This window comes from Sphaeramia orbicularis, chromosome 16 (assembly GCF_902148855.1).
Source record: "Sphaeramia orbicularis chromosome 16, fSphaOr1.1, whole genome shotgun sequence".
Lineage (NCBI taxonomy): Eukaryota > Metazoa > Chordata > Actinopteri > Kurtiformes > Apogonidae > Sphaeramia > Sphaeramia orbicularis.
In genome coordinates this window covers 38,947,892-38,974,921 of record NC_043972.1, presented here as the reverse complement: position 1 = coordinate 38,974,921, position 27,030 = coordinate 38,947,892, and the positions used below count along the sequence as shown (strand labels likewise).

Genomic DNA, 27,030 nt, shown 5'->3' with positions numbered 1-27,030 from the left:
TCTGACTGCCCTGCAAAAGAAATGTTGGCAAAATACCCCCTCCTCATCGAGTGGGAAAAAAATGGCGGACAAGCGCTAAATCTACATCTGAAACAAACACACGTTTCTAAGCAAGGTAAACATCCTCGGATACAGCGAGCAACGCGTCCTTTTAGGCAAAGCTTCAGCACAGACCTCAAATTATCCCAGCCCAGCTTCGGGGGGCTGCTATGCTCCCGTTTTGCTTATGCTAATATTTATAATCAGGTCAACGGGCTAGCAAGCTACCTAGCATGCTAGGTTAGCATCCAGGGCAGTGGGCATGTCTGTGTTTAGCCGTGCGTAGCCTAGCATGCTGGATGTGGTGTCTGGATGCGTGCCTGTGTGTCTCCATTCATTCAGACATAAAACTGCTTCATTTGTGCCGCTTAAGTTATCGCTGTTCTGGGGTTAACTCTACGATAAGATAGTTGACGCTACTGTCATGTAAATAAGCAACTAGCGCTCATGAAAATATAGCAGGGGCGGGGGGGTCCCATGTGTTGGCTTTGTGTTTTGAATGGAGCTCAACCAATTTGGGTAATGCGAGACGTGTTATTTCTGCTATAAATGTAAATAATGTCTCGTATAAGTGTCGGACAGGCCGGGTTAAGACGGACAGTGAGTCTTAACTTCAAATGGGTGAGCAACAGGGGGTGTACCTGTTCAGTCCTGTAACGTCAGTGCTCCTGTCACTTCCCCAGACGGAAAAACAAGGAACGGGGTCGCTTTAATTCGGACGCCGTCCCCCTTGGCGGAGGAAAAAGGCGCACTTCTATTGAATCGGAAATCTCCCGGAGAAGAGAAGAGAAACGCTGCTAAAACGGTTATGAAGCTGTAAGGTAGGCGTGTGTGTGAAACAACACTGAGTTTGTTTGTCTTGTCGGTGTTAGTTTAATCGTTTGTATCATCGCTCATAAAGATGGAGCTGTGTAGAGTTCTGAGTGTTTCTGAAATTTAGCAGATGGTTAACTGATCCTAAAAGCTGGCTCTGTGCTGTCAAATTCAGATTAGTCTTCTCGATAATATTAAAGCATTACAGAAACTGATTTATTATTTATTGTTATTCAAGAATCATAATTTCTGTTGTATTAACTCTCCAAATTTCAGTCAAAAATGGAAATTGCTAATTCTTACAATGCTATAACACACTGTGTGAGCCAGCTGACCAGATCAACACCTGCCTAAAGCACTTGTTTATATCCGTTTGACCTACTGACCTGTGTGTTGTGTTCCTTTGATAATGTTGTTGAGCCTTTATTTTGGGTTACACGGGGTCACTGAGCCTCAAAACATGCCACTTTCTTCTAAATCTGTGCCCACTCACATAAAATTATGTACTTTCAGCATCAGAATTATTAGATAATGGGTAATTAACACATATTCACCCACTTACAGACAGCTTTTTAATGTATAATATGTGTCAGATATATGGTAAATATTAACATGTGATACACTGACTGACTGCCTCCAGCCCACTGCGTATTAAACCAAATTGAATCTAGGTAACCACGGCAAACAGAGAGGTTTCTTCTGCCCAACCTGTGTCCCTCATGAAGTATTCATTGTCCTTAGGTCAGATTTAACCTGTAATGTGTTTGGATGGCTGAAGCACGCTGATAGCTTTGGTCTCTTTGTTGAACTGAACACTGTCAGCCTCCCATGACGACCCCCTGCCTGCTATAAGAAGACAAGGCCAGTGAGCTAGGAAGCCAACATGGCCAGCTCTTCAGTTTCCCATTGAAACCCAGCAGTACAATTAGCATGTGATCATTTTTATTAGTACAAGCAGTTATATAGATGAAAGCTGTTTTTACAGCAAATCCCTTTTGTTCTATAAATGTTTTAATTATACATAACCACCAAAGAGCTCAAGTGATTTTTTTAAATGGTTGCACTATTACAGAAAATACACATTCTGTATATATAAAGATTTAGTTTCATTTCAGCACACATTTCTCTGACACATTGACAGGAACTAGTATGGTGATGGATGTTTTAGTGCATTCCTAAAGATGGGGTCACCAATTTTGATTAGGTTGCAAAATAAGAGCAAATAAACTTTGAACAAGAAACATGTTATTAGCCTCTTGGTTGTTTGTATTGTTTCTCATAGGCAAGGCAAGGCAGATTTATTTGTATAGCACAATTCATACACAGGGCAATTCACGGTGCTTTACAAAAATGGAAAACACACAATTACAATTAAAACATAATCAAACATATATAATAATCAATTAAAACAAAGTAAAAGAGAAGAGTGCAGATAGAACCCTTTCAGTTGTTCTATGCACAGTTGAACAGAGCCGTTTTCAGCCTGGACTTAAACACTGTCACAGTAGAGGCCTGTCTCACATCATCAGGAAGACTGTTCCAGAGTTTAGCTGCATAGAACTGAAACACAGCTTCACCCTGTTTAGTCCTGACTCAGGGCACCAGCAAAAGACCAGTCCCTGAGGTTCTCAGGGTCCGAGATGGTTCATATGGGACCAACATGTCACAAATGTACTTTGGTGCTAGACTATGGAGAGACTTAGAAACGAGCAGAGCTGTTTTAAAGTCTATTCTCTGTAGTCTATATTCTCTATAGTATACTTATATTCTGTAAGTCTATTCCCGTAATTGTATTTACAACAAAGAATCTGTTAAGACAGGCTCTGCACCGTTTACTTACACTAATGGGATGCCAAAAATGTGAGCTTGACTGTATTTATTCTTGTCTCATTCATAAACTTTTTAACATATGTTGTATCGCATAAAAATGGCGTTGAAAATAATAGCATGAGGTTGTAAAGGTGATAATGATCATAGAAGTTCATTTATGAATGAAAAGGTCTGTTGTGAATTGGATTTTGACAATTTTGCATTTTTAAAAGTGGAAAGTATGAAACTTAAGAAGTATTCATATGACACAACATGTAACTACTCTTCCTTTTCCTAATTTTCCTTGTCATAGCGAGGAGGCCACTGTCGTGTCGTGAGCTTGGTCAGCATTGTCGGAGCATGAGGAAACCTGTACCACAGAGAGGTAGATATTTATTACATGTTTCATAGAATGTTACAGTAAATTGTTATTCATTTACAATAAATGTTTTTGTCTAATATCTTGTCATTATGCTGACAATTCCTGCATATTTGTGTGTGTAGACAGACGTGTATTATCTTGTTATACTTCTGTTGTCCTCAATAATTTCTGGACCATTTATTATGTTTTAAGAAGTATTGCAAGGTGTTGATGGACAGGAAAGTCCCTCGTCGGGGAAAGCTAATTCTCAATTTCCTTGCTCCTTCAGCAATAGAGTGGAAAGATGCCAGAAGGATCAAGCATGCAAGAAGCGGACGGCCCTCCCGGGTGCCCTCACAGTACCAAGGTACTAATGATAATAATAATAAGCTCAGCAGTCAGTGATATGTGAAGTAATTGTATGTAATTCTAATGAGAAACAGTGCCTGAGGGTGCATCTCTGCATTATTACATTAAACATCAGGGATGAGTTTGCAATAAATTTAGCTAATATGTGTAAAAGCCTGTATTTACTTTTGTTGGGATGCACAAGAAATTTCATGAAAGCTGATGCAATTCTGATCAAAATGCAAACAATACAAATATGCATTTTAATACTATTGTAACACAAGACCCCTTTTACTGGTGTTCCTGTTCAGGGCATTTCAGTTGGGAGAAATACTTGAAAGAGACAGGTACCTCTGCAGCACCTGCTTCCTGCTTCAAACAGGTGAGTAAGTGTCCTCTTGTGACTTTAAACCAGCAGAACAGCATAAGCATCGTCTCTGATTACTTGGCTTCAGAGGTTTGTTCCTCCACTGCCGTTCCCTGTCACTCTTTCACACTTCTATTTTCACCTTCCAGAGCCTCACTCCTCCAGCTAATGAGTTCAAGGCAGGTATGAAGCTGGAGGCCCAGGACCCGCGGAACACCACGTCCACCTGTATTGCCACAGTGGTGGGCCTGACAGGCTCACGGCTGCGGCTGCGTTTGGACGGCTCTGATAACAAGAATGACTTCTGGCGCCTGGTGGACTCGTCAGAGATCCAGCCGATAGGGAACTGTGAGAAGAACGGAGGCATGCTGCAGCCACCACTAGGTAAGGATACAAATACAAATAAACCTTTATCCTCAAGGCCATTAGCCTTTGGAGGTGTTTTTTTTCCTTGTCATTAATTTGCACATCAATATATAAATTGGTATTTTTACTATGGGTTCTTAAAGCTTTCCTTTAAGCGTTATGTAATTCAAGAAATCAAATATTACATGGGAAAAAAAGCAACGTTTTTTTTCTTTACCTTAATCAAATTGATGCTGAATAAATGACATTGAATTCATGTTTTTTTTTGTTTTTTTTTTTTCTGAAGATGAGTGTCTATTTGGACCTACTGTTATATGTATAAGTATTGCAAATTCTTATCACAGCCAGTATTAATAATTATGATGTGAAATATTCAAAAATTAATATTTCACAACATTTTTATGATAGTTATTCATCATGTTGCTGTTGTATGAAGGCTTAAAATTACTTTCAGGGCGTCAGCTTTTTTGTTTTTCTCTTAGGGTTTTCTTTTGCCCACTAGGTGTCAGTGTGTCGTATTTAAGTCTAAAAGTAATTTAAGGACACATGCATATTGTATAAGACAGAACCACCTAACCATATTTCAGTTTAATGACTTTAAAGCTAAACTAAATCAATCCTGAAGGGGTAGTTTTTGTGCTAAATTATTCCTTCATCCCCACCGTCAGTACTGAAATATTTTTTATCGTTATGATGATATTTTTGAAGTTCCTTTGCTAATCGTACAGTGGATGTAGTTATAACAGGTTTCTCCTTCAGGTTTCCGTCTCAATGCATCGTCCTGGCCCATGTTTCTTTTGAAAACACTAAACGGAGCAGAGATGGCACCCTCCCGCATCTTTCACAAGGTACCTGTGCGAGGCTCACAAGCTCAACATGCATGCATTATGGCCTCTGAATGTGTTGCTACTGTCAGTCCAACAGTGAGGAAACTGATGATTCATTTTTGTTTACTGAATATGCAAATTGTAAAGGTTGATGTGAATCCTGTGGTTTTCTACCAGTCTTTTGGAACAAACATTGATAGTTACTTTGGAATTTTGCTGCCCTCTTGGTACTCATGCATAACATGAACACATGTCAACTTGTGTACCTGACCCTTTTTGTCTCTCTACCTGTTTCCCAGCAGGAGCCTCCTTCTCCAGAGCAGAATTCATTCCAAGTAGGCATGAAGCTGGAGGCGGTGGACCGGAAAAACCCACACTTTATCTGCCCGGCCACTGTGGGTGCACTGCGTGGCGTGGAGGTGCTGGTCACCTTTGACGGCTGGAGAGGAGCCTTTGACTACTATTGTCGCTACGATTCACGTGACATCTTCCCGGTTGGCTGGTGTTCACTCACTGGTGACAACCTGCAGCCGCCTGGCACCAAAGGTCTGTACCTTTTTAAATTATTGCAAATGTCACAAAGATTCACTGTTGTAAGGTTCACAAAGATATACAGTTTTCACTTTCATTCCCCACATTTTACTGTTACGGTCTGAAAAACCAGGTGTCTGAAGTCTCTTGTCATCCAATCTGAATTCCAGGTATCAGAATGTCTTAAATTGTCTCAAATACTCTTTTTGCAAGCTTTAACGTGGATTAGATAATGCAATCTACATGATTTTTAGAACATTTCATTAACTCTCTTGTTTTTAACTGTTTCCTTTTTTTTTTTGACTGAAAATAACAAATTTGAAACCTGCTGTACCTTGTAATACAATGCTCAAATTAGTAAGTTAAGGTATAAAGGCTTTACAGTCACATGGTACAAGAAAAGAATCAAGTTGTTGTAAAAAGCCTCTGGCAAATGCCTGCCATTATCCAATATGTTCTGCATTCTGATCATCACTAAAGTCTGGCCTTATTGTGACCCACTCAAAAACTAGGTCTTAAATTTCATTCATAAAGGTTTCATAAACATGTTAAACTCATGAATTTCATTAGTTGAGAACAGCAGAGACCTTTAATGATTCCCAAGTCATCAACATGTTTTTTGTTTTTCTTTCTCTAATTTTTGATGCTTTCAAAGCAATTTTCCCTTTTCTTGTATCACATTGACAAAGTGTATTTCCACTGTGGAGTAAGGTCCTGTTTAGCTCAAGTGTTAAATAAGACAACCTTTACATCCACAGGACCACAGAATCTTTGACAGTATGACACTGAACTAAATGACGGTTGGATGATTGGGGTTTTTTTATTGTTTTTTTTGTTTGTTTGTTTGTTTTTTTTTGTTTTGCTTTTCCATTTCCTTGTTATGAATCATGGTTCAGTTAAAGTTGAACCATATCAGAAGCTGTAGCTGTGTTAAGCTTTTTAACTTGAAGGACAAGGGTTATGAAGTGGATACAAAAGTTATTAGCCACAAGGTCAGCTGTACTGATCTGTTAATGTCTACTGCGTGTGAAAGACTGGAAAAAGAAGGAGGGGAATGGGGAGGCAGGACAAGGCCTTGCAGCCAGCTAGTGTTTTATGAAGGCCTGGCACTCACCCAGTTGGCAGGGTTGGGAATATGACGTTGTCGAAGCGAGCTCGGGTGCCCCTCCATAGGCCTCATGTTGGCACCTAGGACAACAGGATCTGACCAGACCCCATCAGAGGGAAATGAGTTAAGAAGAGAGGATAGACGCGGAGAGAAAAGACAGACGTACGCTGTGAAAGGTGGTCTGTTTACATTGTAAGCAGATGGTGGGAGGAGAGCATAAGAGAAGAGAGGGGAAAAAGAAAGGAAGGAGGAGCAAATCTGAGGAAGAGCATAGAGGAGGACAGGGCAGGAGGAAAGGGTGAATCTGAGGACAGCTGTGCAGACAAGCGGACTACTTTTGACTTTCATAGCAGAAGAGGTGAGTAAAGATGAATGAAATCACAGTAAACACAGTTTGAGTGATAGATTAAAAACTGAAGAAGTTATCCTCCTGTAACATGAAGCTGGCAGTGGTGGCTTCATGAACTCAGTGAACTCGGTGCACTCAGCGGAGAGGGAAAAAACAAGGCTTTGCTTGTTACGCTTTTGTATGGCTGTGATTACGAGTGCTGCCACTGATCAATGAACATGTAACTTACAGCTTTTTAGACCTTTTTAGCATATTGTTACAATTGATCTACTCTGTCATGAATCAACCAGGTTTCTTTAGGGTTTTTTCTTATGTTCCTACTTCTTGGTAGACTATGCTTTGACACCCCCTTGAGCCAAGATCAGTGTTAATGAATGTGGCCACTCCTCTTAAATCTGTCTGGGATTGATCCTGGATCATTACGGGGGCGTTTGTGTGTGTAGGCTTGCAGGTGCATGCGTAGTTAATCCTTTCTTTGTGGTTGTTATTGCATGCACACATTCTTGTACCTTTGCCAGCTAAGATGGCACATGTCAAGTGTATAGTTTATCCGGGTGTTTTTATGTTTTATTTAAAGCACACAGCTTATTCAGTTGGTTTTGTGCATTTAACATGAAGTGGTTTATCGTGCGTGTGCATGTGGTTCATGTGATCCCTCAAATGCTTCTCATTAAGAAAGCGAAGAGTGTGTTTGAGATGAGAATTTGAGGATAAAATTGAAGACTGTTGTTCAGCTGTCAGCAGTTTGGTTTTTTTATTAGGGCTTATCCCTTAGGCTGTTAAGATGTTTACATATTTCTTCTTATGTTAGCCAACTGAGACTCGTCAGGCAAAACTATCTGTGGAAGCCTTGTCTTTTCTTCTTAAACAGCCCAGTTTTGACCTTGATCTTTCATACAGCTTCCAGTCTGTGTACCTTTTTGCACTGTTCGTAGTTTTGGTTGAATGGGAACAGCTCACTGTCCTGCTGTTGGCAATCAAAGTAATACCTTACTGCAAAATGAGTTCTCTACATTGAGTTCTACATACTTATGTGCAAAAATGCCACTTTGCCAACATTTCGAGCTCTTTGGCAGTCAGATTGCCTTTAGCTAAGCAAGCAGCCTCATTAAATGAATCGCAGTGCTCACTTTTTGTCTAAACAATGAATCTTTTTTCCTTATTCTGCCTTTTGCTCTCACTGTGAAGAACGGTGTAGTCTGAGAGATGAAGAAGGCTTACATCTGAGGAAGGAAGTTCAAGAGTTGAAAACTGTTTCTCTGCAGAGAATGTTTGACCTTCTCTCCAACTGAGAAAGCTTAAGATCAGGTGTTATGAACAGTCTGTAAAGCTTTATCTGCAGTGTTTTTTAAAAAAAAAAAAAGTGATCTGCCACCTATTGTGACAAAGAAACAATGCATTAATGATACATTTTATATTCCTGTTCATCAGTGAAAGTGATTCTACATAGGGATGTATTTAACAAGATGGTAATAACCTCATATACTGTATTCACTGTGACTGTGCAATGTGTGTGTTTGTATCAGCATCAGTGGTTTTGGTGTGTAAAGTCAAGCACACAACTCATTCTAAGGATGAGTGCATCTTCTTCTGTCATTAGGACCACATTTATCACTTGTAATGTAGTATAAATGTCACTTAGATGAAATTGATGATTAATATTAATACTCATAAATGTTTAGTGTCACATCAAATGCAAATATATTATCACAACTCATGATATTAGAAAGTACTCTGTGTGCACAGTAAGATTTGCTCAGCTTTCACTCATGTCTTATCTCACTTCATCTTCACACATAACTGTCTATCTGTGTTTGCCCATGCAGTTGTGTTGCCGAAGAGCCTCGGGGCACTAACAGAAGGGAGTGTGGAGAGTCCAGCCATGCACCCCACCCCCACGGTGGGCAGACCTCCAGGTCAGAGGGGACGTAAGCCAGGCCGTAGGAAAACTAAGGTGACGGGCCCTTGGAGTCCAAAGACCTCGCCGTCGGTACCACAGAGTCTACAGCCAGGAAAAGGCCTGGAGCCAATCAAGATCCCCAAGAAACGTGGGCCCAAACCTGGCAGTAAGGTGGGCAGGATGTGGTTTAGTGGTACCAGTACGCACATGTGAGGGTTTTGGGTTTTTTTATAAGTTAAATCATGCATAAAATTTGGATTTTATTTGACATGCTGCCTTAAATGTTGTCAGTGGTAGCATGATGGAATGCAAAACAAAATTTATAAAATCTGCACAATGGCTGCTACCGGAGACAACAAGAACAGAAACATGTGTGATTCAGTATCCATGTTGTACTGTCTACTTCTAGAAACCACTGCGTGGTTGGAGCACCATGAATCAGGGATGAATGGATCAAGACACGTAGTGGCTGCAGGCACTTAAAACTGATATGAGTCAGTCAGACAGCGAGCATGGGTGCCTGCATCATCATTTACAAGTCATTTTTTTTCTCCCATCAGACTACAATGCAACCCCAGAGTTAACTCAGTAAAACGGTGCTAGCAGCATTTCCAAAACTCTAAATATCAGAGAAGTGCAGGCAGTAGCAAAATCTATGTGTTTTAAAATACCACAGTGGACTTAGCCTGTATCCTGTCTCATGTGCTGTTTTTTGAACTTCAAATCTGGGCCTTAAACACATATTCACTGTTTTAGCGTGGCTAAATGAGGCTTACTAAATACTGGTTAAGGTTCAGGTTTCTTTATTTACTTTGATTTTGGAGTACAGAAGAAAGAAATGCTTCCACTCGTATACAACAAACAAATAAATGCAATACATTAAAATAAAACATGTGACAAGTTAATAGTTTAATGAAGAAAACATGTTAAATGAAGTGTTCCTAAGTAACACTACACTCTGTAACTGACCTACCCCCAAAATTAAAGGGGTGATATTTTGCTTTTTTAATGGAATTATGCATTTTAAAACATTTCCCTGTGGTCTACGAGGGCCGTTCAATAAGTTCATGGCCTCACCCAGAACAGAACAACACAGACTGATAATTTATATTTTATTTTTCAACATAATCTCCATTTACAGCAATGCACTTGGTCCATCGATGTTCAAGCATCACTATCCCATCACGAAAGAATGTAACATCCTGTATTATAACAACCAGTATTTCTGGGTGAGGCCATGAACTTATTGAACAGCCCTCGTACATAAACTGTAAATGCTATGCTTGCGTATGAACTCTTCATTAATTCAACTCCATAGGTCCATCTTCAACCCTATTTCTGAGTAATGACAGGAGAAAGGTCGTTTTGATCACTGGCCCTTTAAATGCACATAAACTACCTCACACCTACCCCCCCCCAGGTTGTTGGCCTTGCTGCTCTGTCCCATTCAGCCACTTGTGTTCATTAATCCAACCAACAACTGAACAATTTAGGTAATTGGCTCAAAGTTTGGACATATTTTCAGTATGGACTACAACCGATGCTGCCGACAAATAATTATGATGTACTCTGAGAAATGTTCGTCAAAAGTATTGACCATATTTGTGCAAATGTCATGATGTAACTAGTTTTAAAATGTAACAAATTAAGAGGGAATTAAAACGGGTTGTAGAAATCCACTCAATTTTTGCCAAAATAAATATAGAGATAACTTTGCAGCACCTGGAGGGTTCAGATTCAAACTTTTTGAATCATTAGGGTCCAAATACACAAATAAATGAACCAAAGACTAATAAAAGTGGGTTTAGTAAAATATAACCCATTCAAGTATTTTACAAGGATATTGTGTTTGTTTACAGTTGAATTGGACAAAGAGGGCTGGGTGGTTGGAAGATGCCATGGCTGGTCCAGGACGGCCTGTGACGGCAGCAGGACGACCGCGAGGTAGAGTTCCAACCAACTGGGCACAGAGAATAGCCCTGCAGCAGACCCAGACTCAGGCAGAACCTATCAAAATCCCAAAGAAAAGAGGGCCCAAGCCTGGTAGCAAGGTATGTAGTCATAGATGACTGCACATGCACCTGAACGCAGGCATTATTAACTGTTTAAGATGGAATTATGCTAATGAGGAACATGTTTGTGGAAAAAATAACTGGCATGTGTTGAGAAGGCTGTTGTATTAATCAGTGTAGTCTGCGTCTTCCCACTCTCATCTCTGCTTAACTTTTCATGTCACTAATACAGGACAGCACCTCAATAGATATTTATGTTGTCAACTAAGAATATTCCTTTCAAGAACCACAGGGAGAATATTTCTTTTTATTTCATCATGGATTGTGGGCTGTGCTTTGTATTAAAATTCATAAATGAATGCTTTGTAGTTTTTTCCCACTGAAATAGATAGAGCTGGTTTCTATTTCAGAGTAACCAAAAAAAAGAAAAACACCACTTTTCCATAACAAAGGCTTGCAACGTCCAGTTTGATTTCTGGAAAACCATCTTACACATGAGGTCCTGATAATCCATTGAAGTAAGATGAAATTTGGCAGTCACGAATTCTCCTTTTGATCTCTGGTTTGTTTTCCATTTTACACCTTGTTGTATTTAAAGGGAGCTGTTTGTAGGCCCAAATACAAACAACTGGAACTAAGTACCAGTCATTCTATTTCAACAGAGTCAGAAGCGTTGTAATATTCTTAAATGTTTGTGTGTTTGTATCCAGAGAAAACCTCGCGTGGTACCTAATCCAGTCCCCACATCTCCCACCAGCAGCACCCCAGAACCGGACACCAGCACTGTGCCTCTGGACAACGCCACCATCCCCAACTCTGCACTTCAGGCCCCCACAGGTAGAGGACATTCACATGGACACATGAAATGGACGTACAGACAGTTTCATTGTCCATATACATATTAATTAATATGTTTTTATTTGTCAATCATCACCTCAAAATTACCTTTAAAAGAACTTTGTATATCTACAGAGAGAATGGGATGACTAATTATTTTTCTTTTATTATGAATGGTGTCTGTTTTTGAGCTTCATTAGTGTTTCTTCCAGTGTAATATGCCCTTTACCAAAAGGATGAAGCATGCAAACAAACACCAGTTCTTACAGGGGCCCTTTGTTTTCGTGTTTTTAGCAGCTACTGCAGGAGAGGATTTGAAGATGTGCATAAATTGGTTGCAGTTTGGAATTTTACCATGAGGTGCCGCCAAATAGCACAAACTGAACTTATGAAGCTGTAGTGCCTGAGAGTTTTTAACGTCATTGGGCAAAAAAATCCATAATTACCTTTTTAGCATGTTGTAATTCACATGGTTTTAATTGGTGCAAGATTTCTCCATCTGTTCCATCCCTGTGTTTTTGTGACTGTAGTAAGTCTATGCCATATGCAGGTTTGTGGCTTATAACAGACAGGTACAGGGGGTTGAATATGGGGTTGACCTGGACAAAGTTCTACTGCTCTGCTCTGTGCCTCCATCACAGAAGTATGAAACTGTGGTTGTACTTTTCCATAATGGGGTGAAACATTGTCAGGCTCGTCTGTATTCATATTTAGCATTTTTATTTGGACCAAAATGATAGAGCTGCAATTTTGATGTTTTTTTTTTCCTCTGTGATTTTGTCCTTCAGCTTCAAGTCAATTGTTTGAGCATTAAATTTTCATAAAACATTCCTTCACTAAACAAGTGTAGTAGCATAGCATAGCAGCTGCTTATGTAAATTATACAGTAATTAGTCTTTTTGTAAAAAAAACCAAACAAACAAAAACATACAGTTGATATTGATGTTGGATTGTTCTTTTTGCATAGTTTGTGTGTACTTAAACAAGTACGGCAAAGTGGGGCCCCATTTGGACCAGCGGCGTATCCAGCAGCTCCCAGACCACTTTGGCCCAGGCCGGGCCTCCTCTGTTCTTCAGCAGTGTGTCCAGGCCTGTGTGGACTCAGCCCACAACCAGGGCACAGTGTTCTCCTGCCTCAAGTCTGGTCAAGGCGGTGAAGTCATTTCAGGTGGGGATTATGGTCATTTGAAAAGGTGGCCAAATTCTATCGGTGCATCTCTCTGGTACAAGATAGATTCTGTGAACAGTTTATATTAATGTATTCTGGGATCTATTACACTTTTAGGTTTCTGGTATTTTAGTAGGGGGTTATGGAAAGATACTTAATTAAGATTTTTAGTAAAAGGGACTTAAAATATGAGATTGTATACCTGATGAATCACTGACTATATTTGTACCCTGGATAACAAGACTGTATATTTATGTTCCATCCAGCTTACTTTGACAAGCAGCAGCGCACCCTCACCCTGCCCACCGTCAGCAGTGTCACCTACGTCCTCCGCTTCCTAGAGAAACTCTGCCACAACCTTCACTGCGACCCTCTGTTTGGCAGTCAGCCTGTAGCCAGAGGAGGCCTGCACTACGACGGACACACATACACTACAGGTTCCTGCCATTTGTTTACAGCCTCATTTAATTCTGAGCTTTGTTAATATAAAAACAGATTTCTTTTATAACTATGCAAGACTCTCCAGTGCAAGACAAGTTAAGACATACAAAGAGTAATGTAAAGCAGATTCTAAAGCTTTTTAAAGCATAGGTGTCAAACATACGGCCCACAGGCCAAAACCAGCCCACCAAAGTGTCCAATTTAGCCCATGGGATGAATTTCCAAAATGCAAAAATTACACGTAAGATATAAAGTAAGATATCATTTTAGTTCAGGGATAACACTCAGCCCAATTTGATCTCAAGTGGGTTGGATCAGTAAAATGATAAAATTACATTATAACAATGTTTGCATTTCTAAACTATCCTTTCAGAAAACAGTGAATAACCTGATAATGAACCTAATATGAACAACCTGAAATCTCTTAAGAGAAGTAAGGACAATTTTAACAATATTCTGTCTGTTCCTAAATGTTTTGTGCCTTTGTAGATCCACTGTGATCTGTAAGTTGTAATGTATATGTGTAAATGATTAACTGATGCATAATATTGTTAAAATTGCACTTATTTTTGTTCATAAATTTCAGTTTTGTCATGTTTGTTCATGTTTGCCACACGATCACAGATGTAAACATTGTCATAATGCAATTTTACTTTTTTCACTCTAAAACATAGAGAAATGTTTGGAATTTACAGTATTTATGGGTTGTTTTCTTATTATTTTACTTGCTCAGCCCACTTCGTATCATATTGGGAGGATGTGGCCCCTGAACTAAAATAAGTTTAACACCACTGTTTTAGACAGTAGTCAGTGTGGATTTATATTAGGGGTGTAACGTTGTGCTCGTTTGGACCGAACCGTTTTGGTTTGGGGCCTTCGATACAATACAGAGGTGTACCGAACAAATGCATGTAGCGTATGTGAAGAATGCAAACACTTGCCTTATGTTTTGAAGCAGAACGCACACAGTATGAGCAGGGTGGCTGCAAGTAGAATCCATGTGCAGAGTTTCTCAGCACCGCTGCAAAAAACACAAAACACAAGCTGGGGCGCTGATAAGGGCTGGTAAACATGACAACAGAGAGTATAACAGAGGCACAGAAGCTGGATCAGATGTTTGAAGCATGTTAAGTTTCACTTTTGGTTTTCTGTAGTTATGGAGCGCATCCCCCCTTTACCCCACCCCCCCACTGGTCTCCTTCACGGTACCAAAAACGTACCAAACCGAAATTTTTCTGTACCATTACACCCCTAGTTCATATTGTTGGCTTTAATAGAATGAAAAACAATCAGAGTGCTCTTAAGTATGACAGTAAACCAGTTTGTGGAGTAAACACTAGTGTCGGTTTTAAATACTTTAAAAAAAAAAAAATCTGTGCATCAAACAAAAGTGTCTCTGCCTTATGTGATGATTTTCTCTGAACGAACAAATATTCTCAAGGGAGGAGCATCATGTGCTTCCCTTGGTACATGTACAGTATGATTTACACAGCTGTACACAAACAAATGACTTCTAATGTGGGAACCTTCAAAGAGCATCGCTGTTGCTGACATTTGTTATGAACAAGATAAATCAGCAGTAATTGACTGTTTTTCGAGGACTCAAAAGACATGAATATCTTTCTTTTCTCTGTTTTGGCTGGTTTTAGAAAGGAGAGGTTTTGGAGACAGCCTAACGACAGGCCCTGGCCGAGGCACCAAGCGGTTCCTTCAAGATTACAGTTCCCTACCCCAGAAACTGGCTAAAATCCCCCGGCACTCCACTGATGGTACGGTACTTTTGTAATTGTCATTTGTGGAACAGCTGCAGGCTGGTTTCCAGTATCTGTATGTGTCTACTTGTTTCATTTCAGACAGAGCTAAAGGTTTTTCTCTGTTGTAAGTTGAAAACACCTAAGATAATGTACTGTTTGTTTTACTTCTTGCCTATTTTTTCACTATATTTGGGCTGTATTCACTCAGTTTGCCAATATGGTGAAGGATGATGTATTCACTTTCTATAGCTCATGTAGTATACAGTTTGGCAGAGTCACAGCAAGTCAGTGTTTTTTAAGGTCACTGGCTGATAAGTTGTGAGATGCTGTGAAGGCACTGTGTCTGGTGTCGTCTTTATCTTCTCAGACAAAACTACCAGTCGGACCCATTTCAAATTTTGTCTATAGCTTTCTCGGGACAATGTCTACAAAGTATGCTCACAGTTTTGAGAAATGTTGATTTTTTTAAAAACTTTTTGACGAATTTTAGAAATATTAAAAATGTGCCTTTACTTATAATGGTCCATAATTTAATGGCTTATAACGTGGAAATGGTTACAGATATCAATATAGTTACTATTGAGCACTGATAGGAAGTCATATATGGACTTTGATTAAATTAGTTGAGTTATCCTCCAGTGAAAGTACCACCCACTTCTATTAAGAGATAGATCTCTGTATTGAGACCACAGGACAATAACAGTGGCAGAACCTGACAACCTCGCAAATTGAAGTTATTGATTATTGATAGAAAATGCTGGTGAGATACAGGGACATTGGTCCTATTTTTTATCCATTCGGTTTCTGCTGCTGGCTAGTATATGTCTGTAAATCCCTTGAGGGTATTTTCTAGGGGTATAACTGTGCACTTGTTTGTACCGAACCATTTCGGTTTGGGGCCTTCGATACAATATGGAGGTGTACTGAACAAATACATGTAGCCTACGTGAAGAACGCAAACACTGGCCGCAAGCAGAACCCATGTGCAGGGTTTCCGGGCCACTGCAAAAAAACACTTTATTCAGAGGCTGGGGTGCCGTTAAGGGGGGGTGGGGGATTAAACATGATAACAGAGAGTATAACAGAGGCACAGAAGCCAGACATGCATGTTAAGGCCCCTACAGAGTCAGGCGTACTTGACTCCGCGGACATCTTCGCGTACACAAGGTGGACTCAATGCGAACCCAAAGCAGACGTCCACGCAAAGCTCAATTTTTACGACCGCACAGACTCCACGTACGCATAGTTATATTTGGTGTCACACAGTGTAGGATGATGTAAATGTAGGAAATTGGTGCGCTCAACTATGAAACCTCAAACGTCCACGGACAGTGCGTGTGGAGTCTGTGCCGCTCACAGTAAGCGCACAGTGCGCCCGACTCTGCGGGAGCCTTTAAGTTTCATTTTCAGTTTTTGGTAGTTACGGAGCACACCCCCCCATAGCCCCCCTTCACTGGTCTCCTTCACTGTACCGAAAATGTACTGGACCAGAATTTTTTTCTGTACCGTTACACCCCTAGTATTTTCTCATTGTTTGTGATTTTTGCATAAGACTCACTTAAATTAAAGAACTTTGCTGATCAAACTCATTAAATCCTCTGTTCAGCCTGCGGTATTTAGGCAGGAATTTCAGGCTCTCACCTCCCTAACTCTGCAGCACATTTTATGTAAGCCTGTTAATATAATTGACCACTTTGAGATGTCCAGTAAAGTCTCATATAATCGTGGATAAAAGTAGGGAGTAAAACAGAAGAAGCTCTTGGCTCAGTAGTGGGTGGCATTAAGCACCAGACCAGGAGGTTAATCATTTAATCATCTTCCAATTTCCTTAGATGTTAATTACGTTAATGGAATATTTGAGGAGATTTATATAAAAGGGTAATAACCCCCCCTATACACAGACACACACACACACACTTAGAGTGGCCTTCATTTCTACAGAGAACCAGAACACACTTTCTAATCTCTGTTGTATTTTTAATGGGATACAACAATGTCACTGTTTTTACTTCATGGGAATAAACCAGTCAAGTCAATATTTGCTTTGCAGTCTGTTGTTTAATGTGGGTTGTTTTGATTTTTTTAATCTCAGCGGTGACTCTGCTGTCTGCTTTTTCATTAGGCGAGTCCTTCATAGAGAAAAGTATTAGTGCATCAGAGCACTTAAAGAAGAGTCCTCTGTCCCCAAACTCCACTGCACAAACACCAGGCCTCAGGTCACCCTCCAAGCTGCTGCACCGGAACAACTCTACAGGTAGGAAGACACACTGACACGGAAAAGATGCTCTAAGGCGGCCTTACACTGTGCAAGTTTAGAGACGATTTCTCACTCGTGCGACTCTTTCTGGGATCGGGCCCGATGTGCCTCTAATCGTGTGTCGTGCTTCGTGCAGTGTACATGGGGTAAAGAGAAGCGATTAGCACCTCACGACCACCTCACGACCAGCAATCGTGTGTTCGCAAGGAAAACAGAGCTGTTTGAAATCCTGCTCGCTCCTCGTGAGTGTATCGTACTGTCAAAGCAGTGCCAAGAACCGATGTGCCTCAAATTCTCACACTGTGCATGCGCGAACACAGACGCGTACAGTAGCGTACAAGCTAACAGTAGCTGGCTATTGTCCTAGTGCAGTTTAGCTGTTGCAGCTTACCTCTAGTTCCTGGATGACAGCCCATACTGTCCACGTCTGGCCAACCAATGCCTGCACTGAACACATCGTTGTCTTTTCTTCTTTTTTGATTCCCCGCAGATAATGGCACATATTACCAAAGCAGCTCGTTGGTTTTTGTTCAGCACTACCATTTCGTGGCTCACGCCAATACACAATCGTCTATGCACTTTTACGGATTCCTTGGTATTTTAACGTTGTATTTCCGGATACAACACTCAAACGTGTCGTGCGTCCTGTGGTGTATGGTCCTACAGTGTGAGCAGTCAGGTCGCATACGAGCGTCGGTCCGTACAGTGTGAGAACATGAATCGTGAGCCTGACTGTACGACTGATTCGCTCAGTTTGAGATGGAGCTGCGTGCAACGATCGAAATAATCGCACAGTGTATGGCCGCCTTAACGAACCTTTTCAAAGACTTTAAAAGTGAATATTGGTTCCAAATATTAGGTATATGAAATTAAAATTGTAATAATTTAAAACTATACTCAAATATTTGACATAAAAGCATGCCTTTACATAGGCGTTTTCTCTGGTTTTCTCACCCTTCTGGTCTTCCCGGTTTCAGCGTCTGGTTCAGGTGGGGGTCATCCTCACCCTTACTTGTAATGCTAATGCAGTCTGTGGATTAGAATCCACAGATTCTGCCAGTTTTTTCTGTTTTGAAAAAGGACAAAAAATGACAAAGATATGGTTAGAAATACAACGCCTGTCCCACCTCATTTTCATACTTTTATTTACATTTGTTTGCTCCGGTTTCAAAACATCATATCTCTAGTTTTATTTGCTCTATCAACATCAAATGTTGAGTGTTTCATGTCCACACTTGTAAATGCAGTTGTCCCCAGTGGTCTATGTGACCAACTTCCGACGTTACGCTGTGTTGAATATGTCATGTGATTCAGTCACAGGGTCATGACCGTGGACCCCTAAGGGTTAACTTTGGGATTTTGTATTGGCAAGATTTATAGATGATTCCTGCAAGCCAGAGATACTGAGGACACTGAATCCAAAATAATTATATATAAATAAATTGAATGTTATGGAGCTGTAAATTATGAGTTGTTCTGTGTGTCACTGAAGCGAGTGCTGTATGTTGCTGCGCACTAGAAAAGTTGCAGGACACTTAAAGAAACACATAATCAGTCAGTCAAAGTAAATATCATCCATGTATCAATAAGCAAGATCAGATTTTAACAGTTTATCCAAAAACCCACATAAAGATGCATACACAAAACCCAACTTCCATTTTGTTGTGACAAAATAATAATGTAAAAGCAATTCACTGTATAAAAATAGAAGAACATTCCCTGGAAGTTTTGTGATTCATTTAAGAATTTTAAAACATTAAACCTCTTTAAGAAGAGCAGGTCTCATCTAAGTGACAACAGTTGGACTAAAATGCTGACACACATCTTGGAATTTCTTCCGGGCATCTGATACACAGAATCCCATCTTGGACATGGTGTTCTGCTGACTGAGGGAAGTGCATAGTTCAGTGGGTTTGGACTTAGATCAGTGACCTGCTGGAAATGTAAATGCGTTACTTTAATTTAAGTCATCCAGGATACAAGTATGACTTACTACACCACCTAAAAACTGTCAGATCCAGCAGGAAGTGCCTTATAACTAGAAACCAAAAAGTAAAGTCCTATTCACCAAGGGCTAGTTTTACCTGTGCACATCTGGTAATGTGTCATAAATTTGGAGGTCATCTGTGATTTTAATCGTGTGAATCTGCCATGTCTGTTATTTGTAGAGTACAAATTCCACCACACAGTATCAACCTTCCCTCAATGAACACAGAGGTCCTGAGATGACATTAGTCCCATGTGAATCTATGTCTCTGTGATTTGGTGGTATTTGCATTATCTTCAGCTCACTGGCCGATGGGCCCTGAGTTACTGTGAAGGCGCTGTGTCCGGCACCAGTGTCGTCGCCTTCATGAGCAATTTCTTCAAAATTCTTCTCAGATGAAACTACTGGTCAGATTAATTTTAAAATTTTAAGTAGCTTCCTTGAGACAGTGTCTAGAAAGTTTATTCACAGTTTTGAAACACTTTGATTTTTTTAATTTTTGACAAATTTTTGAAACATTAAAAATTGCCTTTACTTGTAAAGGTGCGTATTTTGATGGCTTATAACATGTAAATGGTCACAGATATCAGTCTAGTTACTACTGAGCACTGAAAGGAAGTCATATATGGAAATTGGGAGATAATTCTGTATCACAGAGACCACAGGACAACAACATAGCGGCAGAACCTGACAACCTCGCAAATTCAGGTTGTTATTGATTCTTAATAGAACATGCTGGTGAGATACAGGGCCATTGGTCATATTTTTTGTCTCTTCTGTGCATTTATTTATTTGGCCCATTTCCTTGCTAAGAACTATGAAAGGCTGCAGTGGTGATAAATGAAAGATTTAAAATTATTCATGGTGGAAGCACCAGAGGTTCATGTCCTGATATAATGTGGATATTCACAGAAAGTATACATTTAAATTTAGATGACAGATACAGCAAAGAACATTTTTCTATCTTTCAACAGTTATCTGTAAGTTGTGAGTCTGCTATTGACATAAGAGGTAAAGAATAACGTTACTAAAAGACACACTTTGCTTATCTTGTGCGATTGTGCTGCATGTAACATCAACATGAGCGTTGATTTCCAAATCACCAGAGATTCATAGGTTATGGTAATCCTGTGTGAATTGGGTTTAAAGGAGTGATATTTTGCTTTTTTTAATGGAATTATGCCTTTTAAAACATTTCCCTGTGGTCTACATAAACTAAATGCTATGCTTGGGTCTGAATTCTTCATTAATTCAACTCCACAGGTCCATTTTCAACCCTATTTCTGAGTAATGACACCAGAAAGGTCATTTTGAGTGCTGGCCCTTTAAATGCACATGAGCCACTTCACGCCCCGCCCCCTCCGGGTTGTTGGCTGTGCTGTTCTGTCCCGTTCAACCAACAACTGAACATTTTAGGTAATCGGCTCAAAGTTTAGACATATTTTCAGTGTGGACTACAACCGCTGCTGCTGACAAACAATTATGTCGTACTCGGAGAAATGTTCGTTTGAAGTCTTGACCCTATGTGTGCAAATCTCGTGACATAAGTAGTTATAGATGTAACAAATTCAGCAGGAATTGAAACAGGTTGTAGAAATTCACTCGATTTTTGTCAAAATGAATATAAAGATAACTTTGCAGCACCTGGAGGGTTCAAAATCAAAGTATTGGAACTATTAGGGTCCAAATACACAAATAAATGAACCAAAGACTAATAAAAGTGGGTTTAGCAAAGTATGACCCCTTTCAGTCGTACTTGCTCATTGGTGGAGCTCCTTTCTTTCTTCTACACATCCAGAATTCATTGTACAAAGGAACTTCTGCCATACATAACTCTTCACTGAATCCGTACATGATGGGATTTTTTTTTCCTCAAGAAACTCACAGACGGAAATGTGTTTTTGTTTTTACTGCTCTCAGGTGGCACTCCACTTTCCTTTTTCTTTCCCTCCGTCTTTTGTACAAGTTAAACATGATATTTCAGGTTGGAGTGTTTTACACATATCGTTCTGCCCTTATAGGTTTATTGGGCTTTTTTATTTTGCTAATTACAAATGAGCTTATCAGAAATGTGGTTAAACACAAAATGATATACATTTGATGATTCCCAAGTAAGATTTTCTGGTTTCCTGTTAATGCTTTGTGCCAGAACAAATATAAGAGTATGAGAAAAACTAAATAGGAATGCATTCATGCATGAGGTCTATTGTTTCTATTTGCAAAGTTTGTGTATCAGCTTGTTCTGTGCAGTGTGAAAGTGATTCCTGTAGTCATCCATGGAAGGGGGCACACCCAGGGTTTCTTAAATTACTCATCAAATAATACCATGGTCTGTTTAACAGGTCCCACCTCAAATACTTCAGATGTCAATATGTCAAAGTAATGAGCTGCCACAATGTGAGTAACTAATAGGAAACACGGGCATATGATTCATGTCAACGAGTGGGTCCTTTTAACCTCATGGGGCGATTGTCATCACGGAACAGAATACTCCCAACAGGCTTTTCCTTCCATTTGTCTCCTGGCTGTATGTTAATGTAGGATGAAGTAGGTTTTACTGAGTCATCATCAGTCACAGGATAAAGGGGTCAATGGCAGACATGAGATACAGGAAAAAAAGCAGGAAAACACATTGGTCATCATACTAAAAACAGCCTCAGCCTTCAGAATGAAACTTTGGAATGAAATAATTTTTCTCAACACTGTTATACAGGGTTCCCGCAGGATCTTAAGAAGTCTTAAAAGTCTTGAATTTACAAATTTGCATTTAATACCATAAAAAGTCCTTAAAAGGTATTAAATTTGATATGGTAGGTCTTCAGTTATGTTGCCATGAATTTGTTCGCCTTATTATGTTTAAATGTGTCTGGGAAATGTTCAAGCTGCAATAAAAGTAACATTAGTTGACCCAGTTCCACTCGTTCCAACCCGACAACTTATATTGAAATTAGGAATCTATTATCGCTAACTTTGCAGCCCCCAGTAAGAAATGATCACAGAACATTCAGCCCAGCACGCATTCAGCCGAGAAACCTGTCTTCAAGAACTTTAAGGGACAGCTCATAAGCAAAAAGTAAGCATGAGGAAGTGCAAGTTTAACTCTTTCAGTGCCATGGGCCGATTAAATCGGCTTTACGAATACGACCTTTGAAGTGCCGCGGGCCGATCAGATTGGCTTTGGAGAACACGCCGGATGTTACCGAGCGGTTTCCTGCGGGATTCTTCAAATATTATAAAAACGACGCGAAATACTGAAAAATTCTGTGGCACTATTAAGGCTTTTAAGGCTTATCAGCCCCTTAACTGTCTGGCACCGAAAGAGTTAATAATGCCTGGTTGGAGAAAAGATCGTTCTTGACCTGGTTGACATGAGTTTTCCTAAATTCTAGGAGTCTCTAATTTTTGCCAGTATGGCCAGGAAATAGGCTGTGAAATGGGCTTTAAATTCTGCTCTAAGTAGTCTTAAAAAGGTCTTAAAAAGGCTTACATTTAACTTGTAGAAACCTGTAGGAACCCTGGTTATAGTATTCCAAGTTTTTTGAGAAATAACTGACCATAGACACTGCGAAGTCTCATGACACTGGTGCTCATCCTCTTTTGTGCTCAGGCAGTTTTCGGGAGAGCCCCCGGCCCAGTGGTCAGGACCCTAACCTGTGGACAGTAGAGGACGTCATGCAGTACATCAGGGACATCGACCCAGTGCTGGCTCCACATGCTGACCTTTTTAGGAAACACGTATGTATTCTGTAACATGTTAGAATGATTTAATGCCCTAAGTCTGTATCAGATGCCTTATTGTTTCTCTGTATTAGTACTGGTGCATTTAATATACACATTAAAAACAGCGTATGACTTTCATCACAAATTTTTCTTCACATTTGTGAAACCCCAGTGATAGCCTAATTATCACTAATCCATTAGTCTTTCCATGATTAGGCACCTAAATCACCTCCCTCATGGTGAACAACTTCGAAGATGACTCCATCATAAGCAGTCGGTTTGTTTACATACCAAACTGATACATTACTCGGGTCTTTTCGGAAATTTTGTCGCAAAGTGCGTTGTGGGAATGGGAATTTCACACAGCTGCAACAAACATGGAGACAATAAGCAATGAAACCATGTCCGCTACCAGGTCAGAAGAAATAGAAGGTATCATTGTAAGTCAGTTGTGATCTTATAATACAGGGTGTATGATTGTGAAAGACAATACTTAGACATCAGTTTCATGGCATTTTCAGAATATGTCATTTGTCGCTTTTCCATTGACCCTCAAATTGCGCGAATATAATTTGTGCATAAAAATGTACCTAATGGAAAAATGACAATTTTGCCAAAACTTGTTTTTTGATTAAAAGTTTTTGCGCTGACAAGATGTGGTTTTTTGAGCATAGCACAAATGGTATATCATGCAAAACTGTAATGGAAAGACCATTTTCTGTAACTAGAGTCGTGAATAAAAAGAACCGGATGTTGACGCACATTACAACAGGCGAAGAAGAAGAGTTTTAATAGAAAGATGGCGTGGTATGTGTGGACACACCAGGAAACCAAATAATTTTTTAACTTTGTACAGGATAGAGGGGTAGTATATAATAATAATAAATATATCTGTAAGTCAACACCATATTTACATTGGTCGCCATGTTTATGAAATGACTTCTCGTGTCACGTCGCGATAAATAAACAAATCATCGCATTTGTTATTTCATGGAAAAACTGACATTACGCACTTCTGTTTTTTCAACATTTAGTAAATATCTGTAAAGTTTTGCGCAAATGTCCTCTGGAAAAGCAACTAGTGTGTAGGCTTGTCCAGCCTGTACTGTAAGGAGCGAGTGAGCGGTTGGGTCCCAGTTAATTAGTGATAACTAGGCTAACACTGGGATTTTATAAATTTGAAAAAAAATTTGATGGATGTCATTTGCTGCTGTAAGTTTAACTTTGCTACTCTTAGCACTGTCATGTTAACTTAATAGACATTTCTTTCCCATTTTTGTTGCAGGAGATTGATGGCAAAGCACTACTGTTGCTACGCAGCGATATGATGATGAAATACATGGGCCTGAAGCTCGGCCCTGCCCTCAAACTCACCTTTCACATCGATAAGCTCAAACGCACTTGAGGAAGTCAGCTTTCCACCCCACAGCCTTCCAAAGGACTCACTTCCAACCCCCACTCCCCTTTTTCTAGAACCAGTATATCGTGCACTGCGTATCGGACTTATACTGACCATTACATGTAGCAGCTGCCATCAAACCACCACTTTTGGTATTGCGTACTTCCTGTCTTCGCCTCATCCAATGAGGAATGTTTATTTTGTGTAGCACAATCCAGCCTCAAGGCAGCATGGGATACGTAGGATCGCCCACTTGTCCATCATCTGTTCTTCATTTCAGTATAATAACTTGAAGTCATATATGGCCATTTTAATTGTCAAAGGCTTTTTGGCCTTTAATATGTTACATTTATTCTGTACATTTCATATTTTGTACTTCATCAGTATATGGATGTATTTTTGCCTTTTTCAGCAGTTTGTGTTGGATATGCTAAAAAAAGGAAAAAAAAAAGAAAACCCTAAAGAGAAGAAAACACTACATTCATCCCAATAGTTGGGAATTCTTCGGATTAATGTCTCTGTTTGAGGCACACTTTTTTGCAACTACAACATTATTAATTATAGGGAGGAAAAATGGTTTTATTAAAGAAAAAAAAAACATTTATTCATAAGATACTTCAGAGAGGAAGTCTGTTAAATTTCTCTTATTCTGGATGTTGTTTACAATGCTTTGTCTTGTCTTTGTTATTTGTACTTTTTTAATTTTTTATACTATATTATTAGAGTTCCTACATGGAGAGCCCTATCATACTTAACATTGTTCAATAAATATATAATAATTAAACTTGTTTTTTGTGCTTTTTATCATTTAATATTTGCAAAAGAGTAAAAAAAAAATCTCAAATTTTCTATTTTTACCCTTTATTTTTACCAATCAACTTTTTGCTATTTTTTGTCGGTTAGAGCAACAAAAAATACACTTTAATTTTAGTTCAATGTTACATAGTTAATACAAATAAATTTCACAATGGTTGACTTTGTGACAGTTTTCAGACATAGCCTAAAATTCAAATTTTTCTAAAAATTGAGTGGTCATGAATATGTTTTTTGTCTCGTGCATAGAAGTGGCTCATTTGTCATTAGCGTTTGAAGTTATTACCACTTTAACCCTTTCATGCATAGTGGTCACTACAGTGGACAGTTATTCTACAGCTGTTCTCTTGTATATTCAAGGATTTTATATTTTTTTAGTTCAGCCAAAACAGTGGACGCTTAAGCATCATCCCATACACTGCAAATTATACCATTACTGTAACTTTGCTGTTCTTGATAAACCTCATCTGCAGTAATATGTTTGAGTGTTAATCAGGTGGTTGTTGTTGTTGTTAGACTGTCATTAACATTAAGTTTTTTTTGTTTTTGTTTGTGTATATGATCTCCATAAAGTGAGAAATAACTAGTATTAGAGTTTGTTAAAATGTGACAAAACATCAGATTAACAACATTTAGGAAATTATTTCATAGTTTTCACACAGTGTATCAGTAAATACATGTTTCTTTGCTTCAAAAATTAAACACTGTGACCAGCTGTGTAGACATTTTTGTAACTCCATGAAAAATAAGTTCATAAAAAACTATTTCAATTGCATTATTCTTTTTCATGCCTAAAGAGGAATAAAAACACTCAAGAAAAAAAAATCTCAATTGAGGTTCTCATAATTCAAGCATGAAAGGGTTAAAATATAAAATTTGTTAACCAAACTTTTCATAATTAAAATAGTTAAAAAAAAAAAAAATCTGCATTATTTCCTCCTTTTTTGACCAACTAATTTACTTCCATTGTGATATATACACATGTAAGATATTTCCAAATTGCAGGAAGTTTTCCTTTTCTTTACTGACTCTTCCACATATGTGAAGTCATTTTAAAGCAGGGGTGTCAAACTCATGTTAGTTCAGGGGCCACATTCAACCCAAATATGACCTGCAGTGGACCGGATAATTAAAATAATAACACAATAATACAAAAATAATATCAATTCCATAATTTGTATGTCTAATTTCTATGTTTTAAAGTGAAAAAGTAAAATTATATTATCAAAATTTTTACATCCTTTAAAAAAATGTGGAAAAACATGAACCATGACCAAAATGAATTTTTTTTTTTTTTTAAAAAGTGCAATTTTAACAATTTATGCCATTATTTGGCCTCAGCTTCTCATTTTCACATGTTCATTACAAATTACAGATCACAGTGGATCTACAAATACACAAAACATTTAATAACAGACAGAAAATTGGTACAATTACTCTTAATTCTCTTCAGACATTTCAGGTTGTTCATATTTGTTCAGGTTTTTCACATTTTTTTGTAAAAGGTTAGTTTGTAAATGTTAACGTTTTTGTTTACTTTTACTTTTTTTTATACTAAAACAAAGAGAAAAATTTGTGGTTTTCATTATTTCTAGTTTATTACGATAGTGTTTTACTGGTCTGACCCACTTTAGATGGAATTGACCTAAAATTATTTTGACATTCTTGATTGTTGATATCTTCAGTGGAATTTTTGTGTTTCACTAATTCATCCTGCGGGCCGGACTGGACCTGTTGGCGGGCTGCATGTTTGACACCCCTGTTTTAAAGGGTCTTTCATTCACTTTCACCTCTTGACTTGCACATTCTTCCATTTACAGTCAG

At 39.0% G+C, this 27,030-nt stretch overlaps 1 protein-coding gene across 2 annotated transcripts; it reads left to right on the top strand.

Annotated features, from left to right (window-relative positions):
* Positions 1 to 24,981, top strand: LOC115435583 (polycomb protein SCMH1). Of its 2 annotated transcripts, none has more exons than XM_030158096.1 (17): positions 1 to 115; positions 723 to 860; positions 2,975 to 3,046; positions 3,312 to 3,389; positions 3,682 to 3,752; positions 3,887 to 4,121; positions 4,863 to 4,951; positions 5,233 to 5,476; positions 8,745 to 8,989; positions 10,678 to 10,869; positions 11,541 to 11,667; positions 12,635 to 12,835; positions 13,102 to 13,272; positions 14,926 to 15,045; positions 17,153 to 17,284; positions 22,882 to 23,009; positions 24,280 to 24,981. In XM_030158096.1, the coding sequence occupies exons 3-17, from the start codon at positions 3,022 to 3,024 to the stop codon at positions 24,397 to 24,399; spliced, it is 2,178 nt and encodes a 725-aa protein (XP_030013956.1). In that variant the 5' UTR covers positions 1 to 115; positions 723 to 860; positions 2,975 to 3,021; the 3' UTR covers positions 24,400 to 24,981. The 2 variants fall into 2 exon arrangements, with proteins under 2 accessions (XP_030013956.1, XP_030013955.1); XM_030158095.1 differs by having other exon boundaries at positions 5,230 to 5,476.
* Positions 24,982 to 27,030: the final 2,049 nt, after the last annotated feature.

Bases quoted from the DNA above. Each gene is read 5' to 3' on its own strand.
- LOC115435583 (XM_030158095.1), top strand. From the start codon at position 3,022: ATGAGGAAACCTGTACCACAGAGAG. The intron at 3,047-3,311 runs GTAGATATTTAT...TTGCTCCTTCAG, and splicing joins GAAACCTGTACCACAGAGAG to CAATAGAGTGGAAAGATGCC. The intron at 8,990-10,677 runs GTGGGCAGGATG...GTTTGTTTACAG, and splicing joins GGCCCAAACCTGGCAGTAAG to TTGAATTGGACAAAGAGGGC.